The sequence below is a fragment of the Oryctolagus cuniculus genome, chromosome 13 (genome assembly GCF_964237555.1).
Source record: "Oryctolagus cuniculus chromosome 13, mOryCun1.1, whole genome shotgun sequence".
Taxonomy (NCBI): Eukaryota; Metazoa; Chordata; class Mammalia; order Lagomorpha; family Leporidae; genus Oryctolagus; species Oryctolagus cuniculus.
Window position 1 is genome coordinate 39,864,121 of NC_091444.1, and position 18,925 is coordinate 39,883,045.

At 43.0% G+C, this 18,925-nt stretch overlaps 1 protein-coding gene across 18 annotated transcripts in view; it reads left to right on the plus strand.

The window, feature by feature from the left end:
• ENAH (ENAH actin regulator) overlaps positions 1-18,925 on the plus strand; it is a 172,800-nt gene that overhangs the window by 73,726 nt on the left and 80,149 nt on the right. For all 18 annotated transcript variants that reach the window (XM_070055420.1, XM_070055422.1, XM_070055412.1 and 15 more), the window contains one exon: positions 10,428-10,593. In XM_070055420.1, the coding sequence (XP_069911521.1) occupies positions 10,428-10,593 (166 nt within the window). The remainder of the gene's footprint in view (positions 1-10,427; positions 10,594-18,925) is intronic.

Consider the following 18,925-nt stretch of genomic DNA (forward strand, 5'->3'; position numbering starts at 1 on the left):
ATAGATTTTGTCTTTCATGTAATTCTTCGAAGAAGATTGAGATTCTGTTTGAAGGAAACTTTTTCCCTGGAGTGCTGCTTTCATGAATAGGTTTTTTACTGCTGTCTCTAAAATAAATCTGGGCTATTTTAGACTTTTTTATTTTAAGTAATAAGTTAGATATTTTCAGTGATGAAATCTTTTAAAAGAATCCTCGCTTATTTCTAAAAGACCATCAATTTAGCAAATAAATTCCCTTCTCTTTGCTTCAAATTAAATATAACATGAAGCATAGTGTGAAATAATTGAAAACATAGGAAGAGGTAGTTTTGTAGAACTAATCTAAATGGTTGTTGGCAAAATCTAACTATTATTCAACAAGAGGGGATGCAGATCCAGGCTCTGAAGTAGCCTGGCTCAATCTCAATCCCATTTCTGCCTTTTCCTACACTATGTCCGTGGTCAAGTTAACTCACCTCTCTCTGTCTCAATATCCTATCTGTAAAATGGAGATAGTAATAATAACTACTAAATTAGGTTGTTGAAAGGATAAGTAAATTAATAAATGCAAAGTACTTAGAACATTGAATGGCTATTAGTAAATATGTATGTGTTGGTATTATTAATATTTATTGTTAGAATGATTATCACAATACCAGCTCAGCTATTCATTACTTAGGCCACTTAAATCTGTGGGGTCTAGGTCTTTCGTAATGTAAACCAAGAGATTTGGAGTCTATGACTGTGAGCACCTGGGGATCTGTTAGTCTGTATTAAATGCTGTAGATCATCCTTTGATAAATTTTTCCTGTGTTTTTTTTTAGGAGTTTTTCTGTTTTTATTTCAACAGTTCCCTGAAGCATAGCTGTGAAAATATTTCTGGATAGTATTGCAAGCATTTGCATGAAACAATTAGTTTTAATTTTTCTGAAATAACAAGTGCTTTCTTTTTGTTAATTAGTCTTAGGTGTCACAGAAAGACAAGATTGCTTGCATTTGTTTGTGCAGCAGGCCAAGTCCCTGTTAGTGTGTGCCCAGCTATAGTTGCACACGTGAGACAGATTCTTGGTACATTTTCATTCTCACTGGTTTATTAGGTTTTTCTTACATTCTTAATTCCTTTCAATATGATATCATTTCCCCCCTCTGCATGGCACTTACAAATTCTGTACCAGTATCTACCTACTTACCTCTCTCTTTCTCCAAAGAACATGGAAATTGTGTGTTTTCATTGTCTTTATCATTATTCTGTCTCCAGGTATGTTGTCAGGAACAGAGTCTTTTTATTAGATGAATCACAGTTACGGAATTTTCAGATTCTGTACTTAAATAAGAGGTATTCAAGATGAAAGTCAAATAGTATCATAACGGAGGCCAGCCTTGTGGTGCAGCATGTTGACCTGCTGCCTGTGACACCAGAATTCCACATTAGAGTGCTGGTTGCAGTTCTGGCTGCTTCACTTCTAGTCTAGCTTCCGGTTAGTGGCCTGGTTCTTGTGCCTCTGCCACTCATGTGGGAAACCGGGATGTTGTTCCTGGCTCCTGGCCAAGGCCTGGGTGTTGCAGCCTTTAGGGCAATGAACCTACTGATGGAAGATCTCTTTCTTTGTCTCTCCCCTGCTCTCTGTCACTTTGCCTTTCAAATGAGATAAATACCATAATGGATATTTTAAAAAATTACTCCCATTATTTCTAAATATATATGACTACATATAGTTTTAAATACCCTAAGGTCATTTTTTTGACCCATTACTTAACAGTTTCTCCCTATTTTAAGGTATATGTTGAAAAGTTTTCTGCAACATGCTTTCTTGTTTTAGATATATTCATCATTTACTCTGGTGTCTGTAATTAAGTTATTATACCAGAATTCATTTATACTTTGTACTTGAATAAAGATGTTGTGAGAGAGTTTGGCAGTGGTACGCTGATTTTTTTTTTACCTTTTTTCTTTTAGTTGTTGATAATTCTCAGAAAGATGAATGATGCACAACTCTGTGCTTTGTAGGGGAAGTTTTGCCTTTCTGCAAAATGCTACTGCATTCCAGATGGTTTTCTTGAAGCCTTGAAGAAAATAAGTTTGTTTGCTGCCATTATTTGTATCTGCTGTTTGTCAGTGACATTCACAATGTTTGCCGCAATCAGTGAGCCATGACAACAGAAACTAATTGTTATTAGCAAGCAGAATTGTTTTCCTCTTATTCTTTTTTTTTTTTCCTTAGGGGATAGCAAAGGAGAGAGGGAACATAATACTTTGTGAACTTCTGCAATAGTGGAAGTCTTTTTTAATTTTTTTTTTTTAATTTATTGGAAGACAGAGTCACAGAGAGGAGAGGCAGAGAAAGAGTGAGAGAGAGGTTTTCCATCCTCTGGTTCACTCCCCAAATGGCTGCAATGGCAGGAACTGGGTCTATCTGAAGCCAGGAGCCAGGATCCAGAAGCTTCTTCTGGGTCTTCCACAAGAGTGCAGGGGCCCAAGGACTTGGGCCATCTTCTACTGCTTTCCCAGGCCACAGCAGAGAGCTGGATCAGAAGTGGAGCAGTTGGGACTCAAACTGGTGCCCATATGGGATGCTGGCACCAAAGGTGATGGCTTTAACTGCTACACCACAGTGTCAAACCCGACATATACCTTTAACATTTTATTTTTCTGTTTGTTGTTTTGTTGTTGTTGTTAATTTGCTTAAACAAATTTACTTTCTCATAGTTCTGGTGACTAGAACTCTTTAAAAAACTTTAGTCTACTTTAACAAGTAAATGCAAGCCTAACAGGAAGGCAGAGTACTCAGTTCTTTAGATATCAAGTATCCCATTTAATATTGCATTTTGGTTATCTGAGGGAACTGGACAACAGGATTGGGTGGTTGCTTTCACATTGCAGCTTGTTGCAAATTTTCTTGATGGTAGTGGGTGCTTCCCCATTCTGTGTCTAGCTTACCTTAACACAAGAGTCTTAACCTTTTTGGTGGTGAGCACTCCGTTAGCCCTTAAATACCTGATGCTCACCAATCAGGTAATGATTTTGGCTCCAAGATCCTTTTGACTAACTTAGCCAAGGATTTCCCCCACTCCCCCTTACAGAAACATTAGATCAAGAACTCAAATTCCTGCACATTCTAAAACCATCTGAAAGAATAACCAGTTAATGTGATTGCTATTGATTATGTTAAAAACTTGGGGCTGGTGCTGTGGTTCAGCAGGTTAATGCCCTGGCCTGAAGCACCAGCATCCCACGTGGGTGCCGGTTCTAGTCCCAGCTGCTCCTCTTCCAATCCAGCTCTCTGCTATGGCCTGGGAAAGCAGTAGAAGATGGCCCAAGTCCTTGGTCCCCTGCACCCTCTTAGGAGACCCGGAAGAGGCTCCTGGCTTCGGTTCGGCGCAGCTCTGGCCGTTGGCAGCCATCTGGGGAGTGAACCATCAGATGGAACACCTCTCTCTCTGTCTACCTCTCTTTGTAATTCTTTCAAATAAATAAAATAAATCTTAAAAAAAATAGCTTTTTGCCAATGACTCAGCGATCACCTCAAATCCCAAGAGATCATATACTATTTCATAGGATGCAAGAACCTTGGATTTGAAAGCCAAAACAGAGGTTAAGCCACTGTGTGATACTGCCATCCTGTAGGGATACTGGTGCTAGTGCCAGCTGCTCTACTTCCGATCCAGCTCCCTGCTAATGTGTCTGGGAAAGCAGAAGATGGCCCAAGTACATGGGCCCCTGTACACATGTGGGAGACCTACATAAAGCTCCTGATTCCTACCTGTGGCTTGGCCCAGCCCTGGCCATTGTGGCCATTTGGGAGTGAACCAGTGGATGGAAGATCTCTGTCTGTCTCTCTCATTCTTTGCCTCTCTTTCTCTCTCTAGATTTCAAATAAATAAATAAATCTGAGAAGAAAAGAGAAGCAGAAATGGGGAGGTTGAAGGTTGGGTCTCCATGCAAAAGGAGCAGAGCCTAACTCAAGAGAAACTGATTGCCAACCTTCAGGACTACTTGAGCAAGATGGGGACCTCAAAAGGTGGCGGCAGTGCCTCTTTTGTGTTCTTCAGGGGTCTAGGGAGTCACCAATAGTGTCCTTGGGTTCAGTTGCTGGATTATCAAGAGAAATTACAATAAATTAGTTATAGGTTGAATTGGCTTTTATTTGTAATTTAATGTGGGCAGTCTTCAGTTTACAAAGCGGAATGAGAGCTCTTGCTGGGAAGTAGCAGAACGGTGGATTTTGTATGTTGAAAACAGAACAATAGAAAATTTCAAAAACCAGATTGGTTTTTGTCGCTCCCCCTCTTCGTGGAGGAACGACACTAAACCCTGCCTAGGCTTCATATCCAAGTCACGGCACCATTATGTCGCTCCCCGTCTTCGTGGGAGGAACGACACAGGACCCTGCGCTGTTCTTTTGTCTGCTCGGCCCTCCCCGGGTTTGCTGCTGGTTCTTCCCGGGTTGGCTACCGTCCCTTCCACCTCCGTGGAAGGGCGGTTCCCCCTGCCACTTTCCCCACTTCCGCAGGGGAGCGGCACACCGCCGGCCGGCTCTCTCGGGGGCTGCACAGGTGTTCCTTCAGAAAGATGTTCCTGGTGCATGTTGTCTCTCTCCTCCTTTATAGTCCTCTTCCACCAATCCCAACTCTGCTACCCACACGCCGAGTACGCTGCTCTCCTCCAATCAGGAGCAGGTCCTGCTGTTTATTGGTTGAACTGGAGGCAGCTGTGTAGAAGCTGTTTGCTCCTCTCCCAGCACCATATTGTGGGAGAGCAGATGCATAGAATAAGTCTTAATTCCAGTAACTTAGTCTAGTCCGAGTTGCTCCCAGTTGCTCCCCACAGTTTTAATTCCAGGTTTTGCCAGGTTACAGATTTTGTGAGGGATAGAACACAGTGGACTTCCTTATTACACTGATTCAAGTAGACTGCAATCCTGTTTTTTAGGAAAAACTAGTTCATTTTTAATCTGCTTCCTTAAACTTTGTTTCAGTTTGCTTATATGGTTTTGGTTTGACATGGCTTGCTAATGCAAATGCTGAGTACAAGATAATACCCCCCCTATTTTTTACAGTGAGATTTATTTGACAGGCAGAATGATAGAAAGAGTAAGATCTTCTATCTCCTGGTTCTCTCCCCAGATGACTGCAACAACTGGAGCGTGGCTGGTTTAAAGGCAGGAACTCCCCTGTGAGTGGCAGGGACCCAAGTACTTGGGCCATCTTCCATTGTTACCAGGCACATTAGCAGGAAGCTGGATTAGAAGCAGAACAGCTGGGACTTGAACCAGTGCTCCACTATGGGATGTGGGGTCCAAAATGGTGGCTTAACCCACAGTGCCACAATGCCTAGCCTGTACCCTCCCCTGATTTTATTTAACAGGAGTATCAATAAGGTGTGCTAGGAAGATCCATAATCTCTCTCTCTCTCTCTCTCTTCCTCTTTCTCTTTTTACTTGCATCTTCTCTGTTTGTAAATCCTTTTCACTATTCTTCCAACAAATATCTAACATACTTATTCCCTCTTTTTTCTGGTCTGGTGGTTGTGCTTCCATTCTTGATTTTCATACCACCTTCCGGAATCCCTTGTTGACATGATAGGTAAGAGATATCTTCTAAAAGTGTAAGTCACGTTCCACTTAAAGCCCTCCCATGGCTTTGTGGTTTACTTGGAGTAAAATCCAATTCTTTCCCATGACTTGAAACATTTTTTTCCCAGAGAACTTTTTGTTGAGAGATTAAGGAACACTATACGAATTCAGAGGAAGGAGCAATTAATTCTGGTTTTAGGGACCTCAGGAAGACTAAATAGAAGGAATAGTTTTTGATTCAGGTCTTAATGAATGAGTAGGATTTTTTTAGGTGAAAATGGGTATTGGGGACTGGGCATTCGGCCTGGGGGTCATGATGCCTGTGTTCCATATTTGAGTGCCCAGGTTTAGCTTCTAGCTAATCCTGGGGGTTCTTAGTAATGACTCAGGTGCTTGCATTCCTGGCCACAACTGGGGCTGTTTAAGGTCTTTGGGGAGTTGAACCATTGTATAGGTATAGGAGCTCTGTCTGTCTCTAAAAAAAAAAAAAAAAAAAAAAACTTTTTTGAATGAGTGAAAGGGAAAGAAATTATGTATGAACAGCATTAAAATAGTGCCTGCTATGTGCTAGGCACTGTCATATTCTTGCTTTCTTTGGCAAGTAATGATTAATAAGTGGTATCTTTGAAAGAAAGTTCCTATTAAAGATTTGGCTTTACTGCAATCTTAATAAATGGTATATACAATTATAGTTAGGCAATCCTTAGTCGACTTAAAATAACAAGAGGCATTTTAGTCACTGTACGTATGAGACTAGAACTTGGCATGCATTCTTTACCATTATACATACCTGCTCAGAAAATCTGACAATTCAGAAATGAATTTATCTGACAATGCATCAAAGTTGTAGTGTGAGAGTGGCTTTTAAACTTTTTTTTTTCCCCCTTTTAATTGGAAAGACAGGGAGCTGCTATCCATGCCTCCCAGGGTATGAATTGATAGGAAGCTGGAGTCAAGGGCCAGAACTTGGACTCACACCTAAATACTCTGATGTGGGATTGCAGGTATCGTCACTGCTAGGCTAAATACCTGCCCCAACTTAAAAAAAAAAATTAAACCAACTGTAGCCTTCTGATGCCAAATTTCATTTTAAAATACCAAACATATCATCAGGAAGATGAAAGATAATCAGCCATATGTGAGGGTCTTCAGAAAGCTAATGGGAAGAGCTAGTGTAGTGGGTTAAGCTGCTGCTTGTGACAATGGCATCTCATGTGGGTGTTGATTCACATCCTGGCTGCTCCTCTTTGAATCCAGCTCCCTGCTAATGATCTCGGAAAGCAGCGAAAGATAACCCAAGTGCTTGAGTCCCTGCTACCAATTTGGGAGACCCGGAAGAAGCTCCTGGCTTTGGCCTGTGCCAGCTCTGGCTGTTGGGAACACTGGAGGAGTGAATAGGCAGATAAATGGAAAATCTTTCTGTCTCTCCTTCTCTCTCTAACGCTGCCTTTCTTTACTTTCTTTCTTTTTTTTTTAAGATCTGGTTTTTTTTTTAAAGATTTATTTATTTATTTGAAAGACAGAGTTATGGAGAGGGGATGGAGAGAGGGGGTGACATCTTCCACCTGCTTGTTTACTCTCCCAGCTACAGGCGGAGCTGGACTGATCTGAGGCCAGGACCTAGGAGGTTTGTTGGAATCTCCCACATGGGTGAAGGGTCCAAGGACTTGGTGGGCCATCTTCTACTGCTGTCCTAGGCCATAGCAGAGAGCTGGATCTGAAGTGGAACAGCCGGGACTTGAACTAGTACCCACATGGGATGCCAGCACTGCAGGCAGCAGCTTTACTCACTGTGCCACAGTGCTGGCCCCCAAGATCTATTACTTTTTTATTTAAAAAAAGAGAGAGAACTTCCATCTGCTGGTTCACTCCCCAGATGGCTGCAACGGACAAAGCAGGGCCAGTCCAAAGCCAGGAACCAGGAGCTTCTTCCTCGTCTCTCACATGGGTGCAGGGGCCCAAACGCTTGGGCCATCTTCCACTGCTTTCCCAGGTACATTAGCAGGGAGTTGGCTTGGTAGTGGAGCAGTTGAGACTCGAACTGCTGCCCATGTGGGAAGCCAACGCTGCAGGTAGTGACTTAACCTGCTACACCACAGTGCTGGCCCCTTTGCCTTTCAGATAAGTAAATAAATCTTTTGGGGAAAAAAAGGAAAGCTTATGGGAAAATAGAATTAGAAGATAAGTTTAGGCCGGCGCTGCAGCTCAATAGGCTCCTGCGGTGCCGGCATACCGGATTCTAGTCCCGGCCGGGGGGGCCGGATTCTGTCCCGGTTGCCCCTCTTCCAGGCCAGCTCTCTGCTGTGGCCCAGGAGTGCAGTGGAGGATGGCCCAAGTCCTTGGGCCCTGCACCTGCATGGGAGACCAGGAGAAGCACCTGGCTCCTGCCTTCGGATCAGCGCGGTGTGCCGACCGCGGCGCACGGGCCACAGCGGCCATTGGAGGGTGATCCAATGGTAAAGGAAGACCTTTCTTTCTCTCTCTCTCACTGTCCACTCTGCCTGTCAAAAAAAAAAAAAAAGTTTATTTTGACGCAAAATGTTTTTTGTTTAAATCCCTGTATAGTTCTTTATTTTAAGCTTTATTTATTTATTTGAGAGGCAGAGAGAGAGGGAGAGAGAGAGTCTTCCATCTGCTGGTTTACTCATCAAATGGCTACAACATCTAGAGCTGGGCCAATCTGAAGCCAGGATCCAGGAGCTTCATCCAGGCCTCCCATGCTGGTGCAAGGGCCCAAGCACTTGGGCCATCTTCTTCTGCTTTTCCAGGCCATAGCAGAGAGCTAGATAGGAAGTAGAGCAGCCAGGAGTTGAACGAGTGCCCATATGGGATGCTGGCACTGCAGGCGGCAGCTTTACCCACTACACCACAGCGCTCCCCCCTGTGCAGCTTTCTTACAGCATGCATTTCCCTCAAACTTTCTGTAGTACCTTTGTATGTACACTTGTATTAGATCATAAAGTTGTTATTAGATCATGAAGTTTTTGCTTATAACTAATTTAGAGCCTGATCTTTGCAAAACTTTTAGCTCAGTAATTAACTAATTCATATTTTTCTGGAGTTCCTTCACTGACTCAGAATCTTGACTCAGTATGCATTTTGAGGTTTGTGCTAATGCAGATGGGATGGTGGCATAAAGATGCATTGCTCTCTTGTATATACATAATGTGTGTGTGGTAAGACTTTCTGTTGTGGCTGAGGACAGTTGTACTTCTTTGTTTTTAAAGATTTATTTAAGCCGGCGCCGCGGCTCACTAGGCTAATCCTCCGCCTTGCGGCGCCAGCACACCGGGTTCTAGTCCTGGTTGGGGCGCCGGATTCTGTCCCAGTTGCCCCTCTTCCAAGCCAGCTCTCTGCTGTGGCCAGGGAGTGCAGTGGAGGATGGCCCAAGTGCTTGGGCCCTGCACCCCATGGGAGACCAGAAGAAGCACCTGGCTCCTGGCTTCGGATCAGCGCGATGCGCAGGCCACAGCGCGCCGGCCACGGCGGCCATTGGAGGGTGAACCAACGGCAAAAAGGAAGACCTTTCTCTCTGTCTGTCTCTTTCTCACTGTCCACTCTGCCTGTCAAAAAAAAAAAAAATTATTTAGTTAGTTGAAACGTAGAGTTAGAGAGGGAGAGACAAAGATCTTCCATCTGCTGATTCACTCCCAAATGGCCATAACAGCCAAAGCCTGGATCAAGCTAAAGCTAGGAGCCCTGAACTCCTTCTTGGTCTCCTGCATGGGTGGCAGGAGCCCCAGCACTTGGGCCATCTTCTGCTGCCTTCTCAGATGCATTATCAAGCTTCTGGATCAGAAGTAGAGCAGCCAAGACTCATTTGGTGTGTTAGTGGTGTCCCACGCAATGGCTTAACCTGCAGTGCCACAGTGTGGGCCCCAAAGGCCAATCTTTGTTGAAGCAGACCCTTCACTATTTCTCAGGAGCTGCAGGGAGAGGGGGTTGCAGAGCCTTTGTGTCCTTTCCGCAGGCCACTCCTCTCAGCACCATTGTGTAGGGTTTTTGGCTTTATTAGGCAGGCGTGATTGATAATATCATTGGCCTTTGGTGAAGGAACTCTATCTACGGCCCTTCTCCCCTCCCCAGAGGTGGGAAGAGGGGGGTTGCTAGGGAGAAGAGGGTGGAACTGAATTCTAGCTCTAATTGTGCTTTAATATTTCTGGTTACCAGACACCTTCCTGAAGCTGTCTGGGAGCGCCTCAGCCAAGAGTCATCTCATTAGCACACCAGGGACACTCTTGTCTCTCAGGAGATTCCAAGGTTTTTAGCAGCTTTGTACCAGGAGGCTGAGACAAAAACTAGACATTTTTTATTGTACCACAGCCTGTCTCTATTGAGGATATTCTCAGACACAGTGAAAAGGAATGGGTGGATTGAGGCTCATTTGTCCCTAACCCCAGGGGGCAGTGCAGTCCTGTCTGGCCTGTACAGATGCCATTTTGACTCCCTATATATTTGCCATCTGAACGTGGTTGAGTCTGCAAATTCAGAAACTGTGGGTATGGAATTAATTAAGCGGCATTCAGAGGTATGCAGTTTCCATGTGTTTCAGTGTTTGGGATGTCTCCAGCAACCCACCCACACACTATACAGCAATATATATGTGAGGAGAACAAGGATAGAGGGAAACTTTGGGGTATATTGAACTCTCTGATTTTGGTGGTGTATACACACACACACACACACACAATTTGGTCTTCTCCATTAAACTGGTACATAAAGGTAGAAGCCTCTGCCTTATTCACTGTTATCTCCAGCACCCACAAACAGCACTAACTGTTGACTGACCCTGGCTCATAGAGTTATATGGTAGAATACTTAGTGTATTTCAGATATTTTAAGTTTGCTTTTTTTTTTTTTTTTTTTTTTTTACAGTGAACAGAGTATCTGTCAGGCAAGAGCTGCTGTGATGGTTTATGATGATGCCAATAAGAAGTGGGTGCCAGCTGGTGGCTCGACTGGGTTTAGCAGAGTTCACATCTATCACCATACGGGCAACAACACATTCAGAGTGGTGGGCAGGAAGATTCAGGACCATCAGGTAAGGGTCTATTAAAATTCTTAAAATCTAGTATTTCGGAAGGACATGATATATTCAGTAAAATAAATCAGTGCTTTACAAAACTTTTTTTGTTTTGTTTTATTTGACAGATAGAGTGACAGAAAGAAAGGTCTTCACTCCCCAAATGGCCACCACAGCCGGCAGCGTGCCAATCCAAAGCTAGGAGACAGGTGCCCACAACACCCCTCCGCACCCCTGTCTCCCATGCAGGTGCAGGGGCCCAAGCACCTGTGTGAGCAGGACTGGAAGAATAGCAACCGGGAATAGAACCTGGCATCCACACGGGATGCCAGCACCGCAGGCAGAGGATTAACCAAGTGAGCCATGGTGCTGGCCCCAAGCAGTGCTTTAAAACTCCAGTCAAAAGGGGCTGGCACTGTGGCATAGCAGGTAAAGCTTCTGCCTGCAGTGCTGGCATCCCATATGGGTGCTGGATTGTGTCCCAGCTGCTCCACTTCCTATCCAGCTCTCTGCTGTGGCCTGGGAAAGCAGTAGAAGATGGCCTCAGTCCTTGGGCCCCTGCATCCACGTGGGAGACCTGGAAGAAGCTCCTGGCTCCTGGCTTCAGATTGGTGCAGCTCTGGACGTTGTGGCCATCTGGGGAGTGAACCATCGGATGGAAGACTCTAGCTGCCTCTGCCTCTTTGTAACTCTGTCTTTCAAATAAATAAAATAAATCTTAAAAAAAAAAAAAGAAAAAGAAAAAGAACTCCAATCAGCAATCAGAGAGGTCTCTGAAATGGAACAGTCTTTTCTCCTTGCTGTTTCTACCTTTTGCATGAAGAGTTAGAACTGATTGTACAAAATTATTAATGCAAATTTTCCTATTATAGATCTTCTGACCTAGCTAGTTTTGGAGCCCTAAAGAAAATTTAGGACAGTCAAAAATGAAATACTACATAAGTAACTGATTATATTTTTGAAAGGAAGGAGTTGAAAGTATTAAATAGTTCTAGAAAATATTTTAAAATTCCTATATGGTAGACAAATGGTAGGTATTAAGGTGGGTAGAACTGGTAGGCTTTTGCAATTTATGTCTAGGTCGACAACTGAGTTTGTTAATTCCTGCTCTGCATTATCTGATTACGTGATCTATTGGATCAGGAGTAGTAGAGGAAAAGGTAGATAGACTCTTAGTGGCATTAAGTGTCTGATAAAAGCAGCAAGAACTTTATAAATGTAGATTTACAAAATATTTTGGAAAAAATATTTTCCCAAGATGCCAATTGGCATCATCAACTGATGCTAAACTCATCCTGGGATGGATGCACTCAGTAAAAAGGTAACAAAATTTCTTCTTCATCCCAGATGAACTTTTACTGAAAGAAGATGTAACCCCAGGTTTCTACTAGGAAATGTGTTGATGTATTTGTCAACTGATGCTGCAGTAGTCCTGGGTTTTGGGATGAAAATGATACACTGGCAATAGCTAAGGACTTAGGTTTGTCGTACTTGCCTATTTGGGACCATGGACGTTTGATACCTCTGAAAACCATTGGGAATCTTAGAAAGGCTGCACCTCATAAAAAGCGGACTAACAGGGGCTTGGTGCTGTGCTGTAGCAGGTTAAGCCACTGCATGCAGTGCCACATCCCACATGAGTGCCAGTTCGCATCCTAGCTACACCACTTCCCATCCAGCTCCCTGCTAATGTGCCTGGGAAGGCAACTGAAGAGGGCCCAAGTGCTTGGGCCCCTGCATCCAGATGAGAGACCTGCAGTAAGCTTCTGGCTCCTGGCTTCAGACTGGCCCAGCTCTAGCCATTGCAAGCACCTGGAGAGTGAACCAGCAAATGGAAGCTCGCTCACTCTCTAACTCTGACTTTCAAGTAAATAAATCTTTAAAAAAAAAAAAAAAGACTAAGATAAATCTTCCTGTTGGGACAGGGGTGCAAAATAAGTTTGTTTCTATCTGAGTTGGTTTAGATTCTTTCCTGAGAAGCGGAAAAAATCCAACTTCACATATATAGCTTCAGACAAGAAATTAACAAACACCAGTTATAGGCTGGTAAAACTGTAGAAGCACCTGGCAAAAACCAATAAAGTGCTACTCTGGAAGGAATCCTTCACAGCTGTGAATCAGGCTGCAGAAGGTAATTCAGCAAATTTACTCATTTAGTACAAACTGCCCCTTTCTGTCTTCTTTGTCTCCGCCCTCCACCCTCGAACTCTTTTTTCTGCCCCTAGCCTCCTCCCTTTGTTGCTCTGTGTGTGTTTGCTGCTGTGTTGCTCAGCCTTCCTTTGGTCTCCAGTGTCTCTATGTGAGCAGCCCTTCTGTGCCGTTGGGAGACCAGGTGGTGCTCTGTGCTGTCTTCCACTTTGTCTGTGGTGCGTTAGACAAGAGACAAAGCCAGTGCTCCGTAGGATTCTGTTGTAGAGAAAACAATGAAAACAACACAGAACTTTTTAGAAATTTTTGAATGTTCTTAATGCAACATCCCAAATTTGGTAAAATTGGTGAATTAGTCATTTGAAAGTACTGATGAATAATGAATAATCCTAAATTATGTTGACAAAGGGTCAATGACTATTTAAAGGTACTTAGAAGAAATTTGTTTAAGCCAGGACATTACCATATGAAACACTTAACATTTTTATTCAGAGGAGAATTTACCTTTCCTCTGACTCTTAGATATTTTTTTTTAAAGATTTTTTTATTTATTTGAAAGTCAGAGCTACACAGAGAGACAAGGAGAGGCAGAGAGAGAGAGAGAGGTCTTCCATCCTCTGGTTCACTCCCCAGATGGCCACAATGGCCAGAGCTGTGCCAGTCTGAAGCAAGGAGCCAGGAGCTTCTTCCAAGTCTCCCATGCGGGTACAAGGGTCCAAGCACTTGGGCCATCTAATACTGCTTTCCCAGGATATAACAGAGAGCTGGATCAGAAGTGGAGCAGCTGGAACCCAAACTGGCGCTCATATGGGATGCTGGCACTGGGGGCAGCAGCTTTACCCGCTATACCACAGCACCAGCTCCTGACTCTGAGATTTTGACAAATAGAGGTTTGGAAATTTAAAATCGCCCTTCAAAATAATTTGTAGCATTAAGATGAAATCATTATGAAGGTTAGAAAACATTTAGAAAGAAAATACTTGGACTTGAGTTTAAGATATTCTGTGGAAATGGTGAGCAGAGGCTGGTGTTGTGCGGCAGCTTGTGACACTGGCATCCCATATCAGAGTACTGGTTCATATCCCTGCTGCTGCTGCTGCTGCTTTTTCAGGCCATTAGCAGGGAGCTGGATTGGAAGTAGAGCATCTGGGATGTGAACAGCTAACTCCTCCACTTCTGATCTCTGCTGACCGTGCCTAGGAAAGCATCAGAAGATGCTGAAGTACTTGAACCCCTTCAACCTCCATGGGAGACCTGTGTGAGTTCCTGGCTTCACTGGCCCAGACCTGACTGTGGTGGCCATCTGGGGAGTGAACCAGTGAATGGAATTTTTCTCTCCTGTTCCCCCTCCTAACCACGCACACACACACACACACACCCCAGTTCTGTCTTTCAAATAAGTAAGTAAATCTTTAATAAAAAGAAAAAAGAAACCTGTGGAGCATCTACCCTATCCTTAGATGGGTAAGTCTTAACTGCAAATAGTAGAAGAAAAATGAAAAGTAATGAACTTAACCCAGAGAAAGCAGAAGAAAATACTAAAAATAAATGGAAATCATTAATACAAAAAACTGAATCAAATCAAGCAGGCAGAATAAAAAAAATTAAAAATAAGCAATATTAAGAATGAGAGGCTGGCGCCACGGCTCACTAGGCTAATCCTTCACCTGTGGCACCAGCATGCTGGGTTCTAGTCCCGGTTATGGCACTGGATTCTCTTCCGGTTGCTCCTCTTCCAGTCCAGCTCCCTGCTGTGGACCGGGAAGGCAGTGGACAATGGCCCAGGTCCTTGGGCCCTGCACCCGCATGGGAGACCAGGAGGAAGCACCTGGCTCCTGGCTTCAGATCGGTGCAGCCCGCTGGCCGTGGGAACCATCTGGGGGTGAATCAACAGAAAAGGAAGACCTTTCTCTCTGTCTTTCTCCCTCTCTCTGTCTAACTCTGCCTGTCCAAAAAAAAAAAAAAAAAAAAAAGAGAGAGAGAGAGAGAGAGAAAAGAATATAACTAATTACAAAAAGGAAATACAAAATAACCAAATATTATGAAAAATTTTATGCCAGAGAATGGGCCATTTTATTGGGGGGGGGGGGACAAAAACTAGTGTTCTAAGACTGATAGAAAAGTAGAAAAACAACAGACCTACAATCATAAAATAAATCAATAGTTAATGATCTATCCCCAAAGTTTAATTTTTTAAAGATCTGTTTATTTATTTGGAAGGCAAGAGTGATAGAAAGAGGGAGAGAGATAGCTTCTTCAGCTAGTTTCCTCTCCAAATCAGTTGAGACTAGGCTGGGCCAAAGCCAGGAGCCTGGAACTCCATCTGATTCTCCCACGTGGGTGCCAGGAACCCAAGTATTTGGGATATCATCTGCTGCCTCCCAGGTGCAGTAGCAGGAACTGGACCATAAGTGTGGAGTAGCAGGGACTCCAACCAGTACTCCACTATGCCATGCTGGCTTCCAGGTGGTGGTTTAACCTGCTGTCCCCAGAAAATAAACTTTTTGAAGAAACTACTTAAACAAAAGACAGTATTCCTAAGAATAAGAAATAGATAATTGGTTTCATCTCATTCCAGGGTACATTGTTATATTTCTTAATGGTACCAATTAGTTCTACGTGGAAACACATCATTACAGTTTACCGTAAACATTTAAACCTTCTGTGGTAAGGGCTATGTTAAAAATTCATCCATCATCAATTTGTAAAATTGAGTATGTACAAGTTATATACCTAACATATCCCTGTTTACCATTTATTAAGTGCTTATTATATTCTAGGCACTATGCTTAGGGTTTTTTTTAGAGTTATAGACAGACAGAAAGGTCTTCCTTCCGTTGGTTCACCCCCCCAAATAGCTGCTACAGCCGGCGCACTGTGCTGATCCGAAGCCAGGAGCCAGGAGCTTCCTCCTGGTCTCCCATGCGGGTGCAGGGGCCAAGCACTTGGGCCATCCTCTGCTGCCTTCCTGGGCCACAGTAGAGAGCTGGACTGGAAGAGGAGCAACAGGGACAGAATCCAGCGCCCCAACTGGGACTAGAACCCCATGTGCCAGTGCCTCAGGCGGAGGATTAGCCTAGTGAGCTGCGGTGCTGGCTTTTTTTTTTTTTTTTTTTTTTTTTTTTGCTTAGGTTTTGTATAGAGAATAAAGTTCTTGATTTTGAAAGAAAGATACAGTAAGAAATATGAATGTTAAACATAAAAGCAAAGAAGTACTCTTAAATGTTTCAGTTGTGAATGTAAATCATAGTACAGTGAGGCTTGAAAAAAATCATTAGTTGAGAAGATATGGCAAATGGTCATGGATGACTTTGTAGGCAAGATAATATTGAGCTGAGTCACAAGGAAAAGTGGGTTTTCACTGCACGGTTTACACTGGTATTGTCAGTCTAAAAATGGACAGGCTTGTGAGATGGAACATCACAACCCATCTAGAATCAGGATAATTGGAGGCACAGAATTTAGCATATGATGAAGTCCACACCTGACAACACACTTAGTGAATGGCCCAAAGTAGATATTATTAAGTGAAAATAGTTTCCTGATTATTAAAACTCGTAATGATTTACAATATTGTCTATTCTTGAAAGAGTTGATTCAAATTTAAAAGTTTTGTATATTGGAAAAAGTGATTCAACCATTTATACATATATATGTATATATAAAAGATTATTTTATTTGAAAGAGCTAGAGAGAGAGAGAGAGAAGAGAGAGTCAGTCTTCCATCTGCTGGTTCTCTCCCCAAATGTCCACTGTGGGTGTAGGGGCCCAAAGCCCTGGGCCATCTTCCACTGCCCTCCCATGAGCATTTGCAGGGAGCAGGATCAGAAGTGGAGCAGCCAGGACCCAAACTGGTGCCCATAGGGGATGCCGGTGCTGCAAGTGGTGGCCTCACCCACCATGCCATAGCGTTGGGCCCTATATATTTTGGATTCTAGTATTATTTTCCTCAACTTTGTCTATATTCTGTTAATGAGCAGTTGTAAAAGTAAATGTAAAAACATTTTGATTTACCTTAAGATAAGTTTTATAATAATCCAATAATGGTCAGTTCCAGTTGCTGTGCATTTCTAGTAGGTAAGGATTTGTAACCCCACCCCAATATTTATAAAAACCACATCATAAAGGGTCATATTTTCTTGTTATGGCAAAAGATATATATCATCAAACTTGCCATTTTAACTAGTTTTAAATGTACAGTTCTGAGGCATTAAGTACATTCATAATGTTATGCAACTGTCACTGTCATTCATTTCCAAAACCTTTTCGTCACCTCAAAGTGAAACTCTGTACCTTTTAAGCCATAACCTCTCTTTTTCCCTCCTCTCAGCCCTGGTGGCCACTATTCTATTTTCTGTCTCTATGAACTTTACTATTACAGGTGTTTCATATAAATGGAATCATAAAATATTTGTTCTTTTGTGTCTGGTTTATTTTATATAACATGGCTTTAAAAGGTTACCATATTTTAAATATTAAGTTGGGGTATTGGTGAATGAAGTAATCTAGATAGAGCCCCTCTCTGAGCACTAAAACAATTGGACAGAATAGTGAGAAGGAAAAAATAAAATCTATTTGGGGAGTTTATATGGCAGTGAAGAATTATTGGCCCACAGTTGGGAAGCGAGAGAAGTGATCCCAGCTTTGGGCCTCTTATTTACTTGGAGGCATGTGTAAGTTTTAAAGAGGGGGCCTGAGAAACTGAGGAGAACATTTGGGATATTTGTGGGACTCATAAAACAGAAATCAGAATTTAGGGCTTGGCAGTGAAGGGGAAAATAATAGTAGGTAACTCCTGTAGGGGACCCAGGAATCTAATGCCAGAAGGAATTTTGATTCAGAATTGGACTGGGTTTCACAGACACTGAATCACAGCCTCTTATTGTTGTAGTCACTATGTACATTCAGGCCATTTGAATTTGTTAGTTTTGTGAACTACTTGCCAGAAGCAAATGTAAATGTCTCTGGAAAAATTGCATTTTAAATCTCAATTTCCATACAGTTGTCCATACACAATGTCTGGTACTCAATCAGAATAACCAAGCATACAAGGAGACAAAAAGAACAATAATAGAACAGACCAACTGGAGAATCCAGTGAGTGGAATTATCTGAAATGACTACAGTTAACAACTCAGTGATAGATGGGTTTTACAGAAATTAGAAACAGTTGAAAAGAATTAGTGAATGGAAATAGGTCAGACTGGAGCTGAGATACCAGAGAAAGAAACAGAGGGGCATTTAAGAAACATGAGGAATACAGTGAAAAACTATAATACAGGAATAATTGCAGTACCAGAAAGAGAGGAGAGAATGGGATAGAAGCAGTAACTGAAGAAATGATCATTAAAACTTTTTAAACTGATGTTAACAACATCAACTTAGAAGTGACATAAAGGATTAAATAGGGTAAACAAAACCATACATAAATCCACCTTATTAAGTCACTATAAGCTTAATAGAAGTGAAACTCTTAAAAACAATCTGTGGAAAAAAGAGAATGTTAAAGAAGCAACATTTGGGGCTGGTGCTGTGCCTGCAGTGCTGGCATCCCATGTGAGCGCCAGTTTGAGTCCCAGCTGCTCTGCTCCCGATCCAGCTCTCTGCTTTGGTCTGGGAAAGCAGTGAAAGATGGCCCAAGTGTTGGGTCCCTGTACCTGTTTTGAGACCCGGCAGAAGCTCCTGGCTGCAGATCGGCACAGCTCTGGCTGTTGCAGCCATCTGGGGGAGTGAACCAGTGAATGGAAGACCTCTGTCTGCTCTGCCTCTGCCTCTCTGTAACTCTGCCTTTCAAAAAAAAAAAAAAAAAAAAAAAAAAAGAGGCAACGGTTAGTAGAACTCAGTAGAACCAACCAAAGTTAGAAGGCAGTGTATTTCAAAATACTGGGAGAAAATAAATGGACCACTTAGAATTGCATATCTACTAGCTGGCATTGTGGCACAGTGGGTTAAGCCGCTGCCTGTGACAACAGTATCCTATGTGAATATCAGTTCCAGTCCCAGGTCCTTCACTGCTAATGGCCTGAGAAAGCAGTGGAAGGTGGCCCAAATGCTTGGGCTGTTACTAACCATGTGGGAGACCCAGATAGAGTGCCATGCTCCTGCCTTTGGCCTGGCCCATTGCCAGCTGTCGCAGCCATCTGGGAAGTGAACCAGAGGGTGGAGGACTTGTCTGTCTCTCCCATCTCTCTCTAATTCTGCCC